The sequence below is a fragment of the Pan troglodytes genome, chromosome 17 (assembly GCF_028858775.2).
Source record: "Pan troglodytes isolate AG18354 chromosome 17, NHGRI_mPanTro3-v2.0_pri, whole genome shotgun sequence".
Lineage (NCBI taxonomy): Eukaryota > Metazoa > Chordata > Mammalia > Primates > Hominidae > Pan > Pan troglodytes.
In genome coordinates, this window is record NC_072415.2 from 46587981 (window position 1) to 46599108 (window position 11128).

The window sequence follows — 11128 nt, forward strand, 5'->3', positions numbered from 1 at the left end:
CCCTGTCCACAAATGTCAAGGAGCAGTCGGGGTGTGCCAGCAAGTCCCAGGAGCTCTAGAACCTTCTGCTCCGGATTCCTGTTCTTCCTCTTGGTTTATTTAAATCCACCGGAGGACTAGATCCATCAAAAAGGCCTAAAAGAGCCTATAAGAAAAATCAATTTGCGTTGTTAAACTTAGTGGTTCATTAGTTTTTAGTGAAACTAAAGGATGTTTCCTGTTGCTTGTTTCCCCTCTCTTGATGCCACTCATTCTGACAGCCTCTATGAGCAATTTTTAATTCAGGATGTTAAATTTTTCTAAAAGACCTTCAAGAAGCATGAAAGTGAATAGTACCTTACACTTGTAAGATACTATTCCTCATCTGCCTGGTAATTACCATAGGTGTTCTTGCCCCTGTGTCTTAGCACTTATGTCCTAGTATGTATTGAAATTACAAAACTGCCAGAAAAGAAAGGCAACACTTTTCAAAGGTGTCTGGATTTGGGTTTCTTTGGAATATTAAGGTTTTTTTCTTTCTGTTTAAAAAACAACTTAATGATCTGGGGATGGAGTGGGAGGGTGCACAGGGCCTTGGAGGGCTGATGACCCAGATTCGTTTTCTTCCAAGTCCATTGTTAACACAGTGCAGGGGGGAAGAACAGGGGCCAGGAGTAGGAGACTTAGTTTCCAGGCTCCTGGTCTGTGAGTGGTCTCCACATTGTCCATGGCTCCCAAATCCACTATTTCTGTGTTCATAGATACACCTAAGATGGTGTATCACCAAATACCACTGTAACAGGTTGAATGACAGCCATCTAACAGTAGCAGGTCCTAATCCCTGGAACCTAGAAATGTTACCTTCTAAGGAAGGGTCTTTGCAAATGTGATTAAATTAAGGATCCTGATATATGGGGATTATCCTGGATCATCCGGGTATTCTCTAAACCCAGTCATGAGTGTCCCTTATAAGAGAAAGGCAGAGTGAGATTTGATACACACTAAAGGCAACGTGAAGACAGACGAAATTGGAGTGACATGGCCACAAACCATGAAACACTGGCAGCCACCAAGAGCTGTAAAAGGCAAGGAACAGGTGCTGCCCTGGAGCCTCCAGGAATAGCACAGCCGCTCGACACCTTGATTTTGGCTCAATAAAACTAATGTTGAACTGCTAGCCTCCAGAAATATGATAAAATAAATTTCTGTTGTTATAAACCACCAAGCTTGTGGTGATTCCTCACAGTATCCTCTAAGAAACGATACAACCATCCCAAATGTGCACCGCGCACCCGTTATGGAGGTAACTGTGCGCCAGGCACTTGGGATTCATCTGGGAAAAAGGAGAGTCATGGTCCTTCCCTTAGGGCCCTTTCCTGGGGCCTGGGAAGGAGTCATCTACTGAAATTAAAATTTTAATTCATCTACCACTCTGCAGCCATATCTAGATTTTTTAAATCAGAAATCATTTTATCAGAGAGATAAGTACAAATAATACCAAATTGCCTAAGATAGGGGATGAAATGCCTTTGCAAATGCAGTGAAGGTATATGATATTAAAATGCACCATTCAGTTTGTCAAAAAAGGTGGTCTATTTGGTAGAAAAATCAGTTGTGTTTGCTAGACAATTTGTGGAGGGAAAATGGACTTTCTAAGTGATTTCTAAAAATAGCTAAAATATTATTTATTGAAGCCATCTCTGTGTGAGCACTTCATAATTATTTAATAGAATCCTTATAGCCACTCTGCATTTTCATTTTTCATATAAAGAAACTGAGGATGAGACACATTGAATAACTCTCCAATGACAGAAGATAAGACGTGATATATCCTGGCTTGTCTCACTAGTTCCTGGTTATTTTCTTGTTCTTTTAGAAACCTTAAGACAGCTGCTAGTTGAATATCAATAGTCAGCTATGCTTTGGGGCACAAAATATGCAGCCCAGTCTGAACTGGGGTGGGCCTGGGGGTGGGGAGCCAGCCAGTCCTACCTTGACCAAGTTGAAAACTCCTGGAGGCCTAGTCGTGTACAGGGTTGAAGCACTGTACCTTAAAATTTTCCTGGTCAGGCGTGGTGGCTCATGCCCTGTAATCTCAGCACTTTGGGAGGCCAAGGTGGGCAGATCACCTGAGCTCAGGAGTTGGAGACCAGCCTGAACAATATGATGAAACCCCATATCTACTAAAAATACAAAAATTAGCTGGGCTTGGTGGCATGCACCTGTAATCCCAGCTACTCAGGAGGCTGAGACAGGAGAATCACTTGAACCAGGGAGGCAGAGGTTGCAGTGAGCCGAGATCGCGCCATTGCACTCCAGCCTGGGTAACGAGTGAAACTCTCTCTCAAAAAAAAATTTCCTGAACGCTGAAAATTTTGTTCAAGGTTGGCAGTCATGTACAAATTTCTCATCAATTATACATAACTGGTAATCCATCCCACATCCACCCATTCATTCATCCATGTATGTAGGTTCAGCACCAATCGGAAAGGTTCAGAAGTGCACCATCTTTTTTTGAGCTTTGATGATAGAGTCATTTCCCACTCTGATTGGTGAATGGATATGGTGAGAGGTTATTTGGATTGCTGATACTTTCTCAAGGGAGGGCCAAGCCCATTTTATTCTCCTAATGAGCACTATTGTCTTTAAGAATAATTTTTGTTTAAGATGATCCACTTGAGGAAGTTAAGATTTAGGATTTTGGGGAATTTGTAGTTCAAACACAGTTCAGTTGTTGACAGTAGAGACTGTTCCTAATTACTGGATTAGTGACAATGATTCCAGAATGTTTTGTCATTTAAAACTACAGCATTATATGTATAGGAAAATTATATAGGCTGGATAATTAGAAGTGTCAACAAAAAAATCATAGGATCTGTAACTCTGGAGAGGAAACTATTTCTTATAAAGGGTCAACCAAAAGACAGGCACTTTGAGGGACAGGAGGGTAGAACAGGGATTTATGCTGAATGGGTTGGCCAAGTATACATACTCAACAGTTACAGGAGAAGCTATGAATATTTATGAAGGTGGTCCTAACGCATGTGTACTGAAAAAACGTGTTACATATGGCTCATGTTCTCTTAGGGGTGGAGACTTTTAAATGTATTACCATTAAGCCCTATACATCAAAAGGTGAAGCAGAGACAGGAAGGCACTCAAGTGTGCAGCCTCTGTGAAACTGACCGGAACCAGTCCATGGTTGGTGGTCTTTTACCAGGAGAAAGTTACAGAAATAAATGTCTTGTCCAATCAAAGCATGGTTATGGCTGATAGAATAAGGGATCAGTTAGCGTCTGGTGGTGTTCTGTCACCCAGGCTGGAATGCAGTGGCGCAATCTCGGTTCACTGTAACCTCTGCCTCCCAGGTTCACGCCATTCTCCTGCCTCAGCCTCCTAGCTGGGACTACGGGTGCCTGCCACCACGCCTGGCTAATTTTTTTGTATTTTTAGTAGAGATGGGGTTTCACCATGTTAGCCAGGATGGTCTCGATCTCCTGACCTTGTGATCCACCCGCCTCGGCCTCCCAAAGTGCTGCGATTACAGGCCTGAGCCACTGTGCCCGGCCAATTGTTTTATTCTTTAAGTGTAGGGAGGGGTGCATGACTTAACCCTTGGCTGACATGGCTTTAGGTCCTGTTTATTATTTGGTATCTTATTGTCACAAAGTTGTTCCATCAGTCTTATGATCTCTCTTTTAATATCAATGCTGATCAGTTGTTGTGTCTAAAACCACAAAAGGGAGGGGGTATGATGAGGTGTGTCTGACCTCCCATCCTGTTATGGTCAGAAACTCAGTTTGTAAGGTTCTCTGGAGTCCCCTTGGCCAGCAGAGAGTCTGTTCACTTGGTTGGAGAGTTTTATTTGTAGTTCTCAGAAGCAACACCTAACAGTGAAAAATAGCACATTCTTGCCATAACTGAGGAATGATTGTGACACTGTTGTTCCCATGCTGTTGGATTGGCGCCTGCTGCACATGCTGCAGCTCCGGGGCTTCATGCTGCTGACTCTTTGCTTGTGGCCAGTCCCCATGCCTGCAGAGACACAGCTCCTCAGCTCCCATTGGAGGGGCTCAACAGCCAGTTTCCAGTGAACACATTTTCTTCTATTCATTTTGATATTATAAGTTATCTGGTGCAGGTGGAAATAGGAATACATGGGTCTTGGTTCAGAATTTAAAGATATTCCAGAGGCATGCATAGCATGTTACAGGTAGCACATTAAATGAGCCACAAGGTAATAGGGGGCCTTGTGTTCCTCTGTGTCAGCAGCAGTTTTCCTGAACTATGAGAGGTCACTGCAGTATGTGGACTATTCAGTTGGCCCAGCTAAGCAGAGGGTTTGGCTTTTTCTCTTTCAGAAAACTAACCAGAAATTTTGTTTCCCTTCAGAGAGAGACTTCGCCCCTAATAGTATCTGCCCAAAAATGCTTTTAAGCCCTCACTGCTCTTTGGGGAGAGCGATCCCACTGGGGAACAGCCAGATGCTTTTGGGCAGGGCAATGGGCTAGGAAATAAGGTTGCTTTTCCAAAAAAACACTTGTCATGTACCCAAGGGAATAATTATAGTTTTTTAAATCGCAATTTTCAAATAAGAACTGAATAAAAACGTGGTATTTATACAGGAAGAGCTGGCTGCCTGGGACAGTTCTTGTAGCCATTTTATCCAGTCCCTGAAAAGAGGGATCCTTGATGATACACTTATTTAGACAAGGTGATTTTACTGGAACTCAGCACACAGCAGCAGGTGGTAAACTGGCTACAGAATAGAGCAATTCAGTCAACTTCAGAGGCTTTCTTGGCTTAGATGATTAGGCATGCGATTAGGAATGTTGTGAGAATTAAAGGAGCTCATTCACAGAGATGCAACACATCCTCAGAAATGCCGCCTCAATAGAAGGAAATGAACTCTAATCCAGCTAGCTATCCCTCTGTCAGCAGGTGGTATGAAAAAATAACATTTATGTCTTTGGAAGAAAAAATTGCCTGAAATTCTAAGGGTTGTGGTAATTTAGAACTTTCTAAACCTATCTATCTATCTATTGGTCAATCTATCTGTGTGTGTATACACACACATATAGAAGTTCACTGTTGGGTTAAACTATATGGACTTGTGTTTGTGAACAAATGTAAGACAGATTTTTGAATTTGTCTTGTGCTTGAATTCTGTTTCTGATATTATATTGAAGACAGATTACCATTTTTTAATGGCCTAAAAACATGATTTGTGAAGATAGTTATTAAGGCCACAGCCATCTATTTTAGAATCTAATTTTCAAAGGAAAATTGAGTTTTTCTGATGAACACTGAGTTGCTCAAGAAACATACATTCTAGAGCCCCAACACCATGTCCCAGAACCTGCGTAGCCAGGGTCTAGAACCACCTGTGGTAGCAGATGTGGCCTGGAACCACCAGGCACTTAAACACAAACCCTCAAGTACCATCCATATCACCGTCTCTGTCCCATGAGATGGCCTCGTTTTCAAAATAAAGTTGAAAAGTATAAAGCTGGGCGCTGGGGCCTTGGTAAAGGTGAACTGTTTTTCCAGAGGTTTAATCTTGTCTTTAGTGTGTTCCATACTTGAAGCTTTTGCTTGAGGGATGGGGTTTCTCCTTTACACTCAACTATGTTCAGGCTGTTTATGCCCCTGCCCTAGGGACATATTCTATTCTAGTCTTTATGCTGTGGAAGAAAGATTAACCTAGCTGGTCTTCAGAGGAGTACCAGTTACCTCAAAACATGTTTTGTTTTGTTTTGTTTAATTTTAAATTTTAAATTTTTGTGGGTACATAGTAGGTGTATATATGAGATTTTTGATACAGGCATGCAATGTGTAATAATCAAATCATGGAAGATGGGGTATCCATCCTCTCAAACATTTATCCTTTGTGTGAGAAATGTTATTTCTTGAACAATTATTTCTGAGGCTAGGAGGACGATCCCAAAGCTAGGCCCCCCTGCTCCCTAGGAGGGCAAAGGAGATGAGCTGCTTTAAGTTGCAGAAAATCCCGAAGACCTAGAACCTGCTCCTTCCTTTCCCACAGCTTTCCACACTGGAGACTGTGCAGAGACCTAGAGAGGCTGGGGCTGCCTTGGGGTCTTTGACTATCATCACATGGGGAAAGCTCAGAACCTGCACAGCCCACTCTGCAGCTAAAATGGGTAGCAGCAGGCTAACTCATCCTTGGCTTTTCCTATGAGCCATGGCTGCAAAAGTAATATGTAAAGTAGAAAAGGATGTTGTGTTTTAGGTTAAAAAAAAAGTCTTAAGATTAGGTAAATATCCTTATTCTTTGTTGACTATAGCATAGTATAAAATGGCTTTTCACCAGAATTATTCTGAAAATTATAATATAAAACAAGCCATGCTTGCTCTAACTAGGGCTGCCCAGTGGAACGTTCTGTGATGATGGAAATGTTCTATATATAACTAATATGGTAGCCACTAGACATATGTGATTACTGAATACTTGAAATTTGGCTGGAGATTGAGGAATGAATTTAAAATTTTTATTTTAGTTTATGGCTATGTATTAGCACAGGTCTGAGAGAATATACCTTTATATGTACTTTGTTGCTGTTTATTCATTTTGTACACAGGAAGTTTTTATGTTAAATTTAGTTTTGTATAAAATTGCTTTGGACTGCAGTTTCCTCCATCAAGAAGATCAAACAGTGTCTAAGAAACTATGTGATATGGTTTGGCTGTGTCCCTACCCAAATCTCATCTTGAATTGTAGCTCCCATAATTCCCGTATGTTGTGGGAGGGACCCAGTGGGAGATAACTGAATCATGGGGGTGGTTTCCACCCTACTGTTCTCGTGGTAGTTAATAAGTCTCACAAGATAGGCTGATTTTATAAGGGGGTTTCCCCTTTCACCTGGCTCTCATTCTCTCTTTGCCTGCCACCATGTAAGATGTGCCTTTCGCCTTCTGCCATGATTGTGAGGCCTCTCCAGCCACGTGAAACTGTGAGTCCATTAAACCTTTTTCTTAAAAAAATTACCCAGTCTTGGGTATGTCTTTATCAGCAGCGTGAAAATGGACTAATACACTATGTCTACATTGTGCTCTGAGTCTTGGGAATTCTTGTCCACAAAGGAGAATTCTATGTGAAGTCAATACTATCAAATATACACTCTTCTCTCTTGACATATCCCACCTAGAAGATACAATCTCTCCTCAGCCGAGTCCACATCAGACCTGTGAGTATAACCCTGTGATTACAATACATGCCATGGCAGAACACACCTGTTTAACAGCTAAATCCACCTTACAATAATGCTTTAAAAAGCAGCATTTCAGTTCTTGTGGTGGTGGTATGTGTTTTCACCATGTCACCCTCTGGTTGGTCTTCACTACTGCTCTTCACCCTTATCACCTGGGAATCCTGTTCACAAAAGATTTTATCCATGTGAGATTATGTAGTTGGTTGGATACTGAAAGCATCCAGAGAGATGGTTTCTTTCATAATGCTCGCTACATTTATCAAGGATGGTATTGGACAAGGCCTGGGTGCTAAGAGCTATAGGAAACATAAGGATGTGAGTTTACAAAGATCCCATTTTCAGAACCACAAAGGTACACTGTCAGATAAGAGTTTTGAGCCACAGCTAGTAAGTGGCAAGAGGCAGTCTGGGAGACAATGTTTGGATGCCAAGACATTGGAACATGGCTAACATCTTGCATTATGGCAGTTTTATGACAGGGATGGTCTGTGGGCTGACCTTAGGTATGCTGCCTTTAAAATAAAGTAGTGACTGTCTTTTCATAATTTGCATAAACATTTAAATTAACAGCATTTTTACTTTTTTCTCAATTTTGCTTGTTGTCTGTTCCTACTGGTCTATCCTGAAGTATGAAGCAGTTCTTGATTTAGCACAAGATTATGTATTAACTGATTTTAGGTTTATTAATATTTCATGGGGTTCCATACTAAGTAGCAATGGATTTTCCAGAGTAACATGAAGTCCCCATCTGATGTGGTCTGGATTTGTGTCCCTGCCCAAATCTCATGTCGAATTGTAATCCCCAATGTTGGAGGAGGGGCCTTGTGGGAGGTGATTGATTGAATCATGGGGGTGATTTCCACCTTGCCATTCTTGTGATAGTGAGTTCTCATGAGATCTGGTTGCTTACTAGTGTGTAGCCCTCCCCCTTCACTCTCTTCCTCCTCCTCCAGCCATGTAAGATGTGCCTGCTTCCCCTTCCCCTTCCTCTTCAGCCATGATTGTAAGTTTCCTGAGGCCTCCCCAGCTATGCTTCTTGTACAGCCTGCAGAACTTCAAGTCAGTTAAATCTCTCTTCTTTATAAATTACCCAGCTTTAGGTAGTTCTTTATAGCTATGTGAGAATGGATTAATATACCATCTCGACACTGAAGACACAGAGGACACAGGCAAGGTGACCAAAAGTTAATTGAGTGGTACTGGCATGAAGCACTTCACCTCAAGGAGGGTTCTCCTTGTGGGCTAGGGCTTCCCAGAACCCTGAGGTGGAGGTGGACTGGAGCTGGACCTTGGGAGGAAACTCTAGGTGTAACAGCACAGGAGGAGACCAAACTGGAGTTTTGGAGAGAGAGAGTGGCTCAGGAGAGCAGGGCAAGATAGGTAATATAGAAAGTCAATGGCTGGAAACAAAGGGGCAAAAGAGGAGCTAACCTTTCTGAATTCTCAACTATATATTAGCTTTTTTAATGGCCACAATTAACTCCATAATGGAAGCCATGTGTGTTAACAAGAGAATGCATGGCTGGAAAAACAGAATCCAGTCTGGGTTGCTTAAGCCAAAGAAGGATATCTGGCTCGGTGTGGTGGCTCATGCCTCTAATCCCAGCACTTTGGGAGGCTGAGGTGGGAGGATTGCTTGAGCCCAGGAATTCAAGACAAGTCTAGGCAACATAGGGAGACTGCATCTCTATAAATAATGATAAAAATATTAACCAGGTGGTGTGTGCCTCTGGTCCCAGGTACTTGAGAAACTGAGGTGGGAGGATTGCTTGTGCCCAGGAAGTCAAGGCTGCAGTGAGCCATGATTGTGCCACTGCACTCCAGCCTGGGCAACAGAGTGAGACCCTGTCTCAAAAAACAAAACAAAACAAAACAAAAAAAAACATAGGGAAATTCATCTCAAGATCCCAAGGGTAAGAGCACAGTCAACTTGAATTGGAAATCCACTTCGTGTCCAATTAACTGTAATGAAGGGGCCAGACTTTACTAGACAAATATAGCTACCAGGGACTCTGTGAATGGCTATTGGACAGAAAAAAGTTATAATCTTTAGAGCAATTGCTAAAACATAAAGCAGTGTAGTGTAAAAACCAATAGATAAATTGAATAGAATTATTTAAACAAAACTGAAGGAGTAAATATGGGTCTACCTACGGCATGCCTGGTCATGAGTTGACAATTGATGAACCTGGATGATGGATACATGGGGATTCATTATGCTCTTCTATCTTCGTAAATGTTAAAAACTCTCCATAATAAAAGGTGTAGAAAAATACATGCATTTATGCTGAAACTAAAAAGGTCCCTTGGTCCTTCTATTCTAGTCATTATATATGCTTTACTGGAATAAAAACAGATTTTGAATTATTCTCCATGCAATAAAAGCAAAACCACCCAGACCCATTAAGTAACAAATTTCAGATTTGGTGAGCATCATTGTCACCACTTCAGTTGATTAAAAATCTTGATGGCTGGAACCTTTCCTGGCAATTTTGATTTAGTATGTCTGGAGGGGGATCTGGGTATCTTACTTTCTACACATGATTCTAGTGGCATTGGTGCATGTCAGCTTTAAGGGCTAGATTCTGTGGATTATCAGGTGCAGGCTGCCCCTTTTCATTCCTATCTTTGGCTTGGTTACTTCCCTGCAAGCAGCATGATGATGTAGCACTTTATGTACAATCTTAACTACATAGATGCATCATGAGGCATTCTGCCATTTATTCTCATTTTGTGACTCCAGCATAATGTCTTTTTCCTGGGCAGTTGATTTGTAATATAGCCCATTTCCATTTTAATTGCTTTAGTTTCAAAACATAAATTTCCTGGGTGTTTTTTCCCAATTTAACCCACTTAACCTCCTGTTGTTGGGTCGTTTGCCAGAAGCGCTCCCCTCCTCCTTTACCAGGGCCAGCTTCATGGGTGGGTCACCTGTGCAGTCACACAGGGCCCATACTCAGAAGGGCCTCACACTTAGTTTAGTGCTCTTCTGGCAGTATTTTATCTTTGAACCTGTGTTCTGTAAGTGAAGTCTGATGGGACAACAGAATATATGCATGAGCGGAGGAGACATGTGCAACATATATCCAGTGTTCCTTACCGCCCCATTCACATGTAGCCTTTGTGATCCCCTGTGAGCAGAGAACTCCATTGGACCCATGATGTGTCAGAGCTCGAAGAGATTCAAAGTGAGTACAAAGTAAGCATCTTATATCTACAACTGAGTAAGTGGGGGATGCTGAGAGCCCCAACAGGCTGCACTTCCCATCCGAACCAGACTGGCTTCAAACACAGAAAGAAGGCAATGGCATTCTAAGAAACATGAATGACCAAGGAGCCCTATCATATCCTTTTTTACTCATATACATTCCTGTGTTAGCCAACCACTTATGCTGGAAATACTAAGAAGTGAAACAGTAACAGTTGAGTTAGTTTTGTACAGTGTTTCTACTGTTGTGGCAAGAATGAAATACATATGCATACAGTATGTAAACATAAGCTATAAAATACAAATTGTGTAATTTTGGTGATTCTGCATGAGTAAATGCTCATATTTTCTTTTTCTTTTTTTTTTTTCTTTGAGACAGAGTCGTGCTCTGTCGTCCAGGCTGGAATACAGTGGTATGATCTCGGCTCACTGCAAGCTCTGCCTCCCGGGTTCACGCCATTCTTCTGCCTCAGCCGCCCGAGTAGCTGGGACTACAGGCGCCCGCCACCACGCCCGGCTAATTTTTTTTTTTGTATTTTTAGTAGAGATGGGGTTTCACTGTGTTAGCCAGGATGGTCTTGATCTCCTGACCTCGTGATCCACCAGCCTCAGCCTTCCAAAGTGCTGGGATCACAGGCGTGAGCCACCGTGCCTGGCCAAATGCTCATATTTTCATTTAAAACTGGAATTGCACAATATAAAGATGAAT

The 11128-nt window shown here is 42.0% G+C and overlaps 1 protein-coding gene across 1 annotated transcript in view; it reads right to left on the bottom strand.

The window, feature by feature from the left end:
- Positions 1-3821: 3821 nt before the first annotated feature.
- The window catches only part of TPGS2 (tubulin polyglutamylase complex subunit 2), a 41946-nt gene continuing 34639 nt past the window's right edge, over positions 3822-11128 (bottom strand). The window contains exon 7 of the mRNA XM_009433912.4: positions 3822-4111. Coding sequence (XP_009432187.1) covers positions 3854-4111 — 258 coding nt within the window. The 3' untranslated portion in view covers positions 3822-3853. The remainder of the gene's footprint in view (positions 4112-11128) is intronic.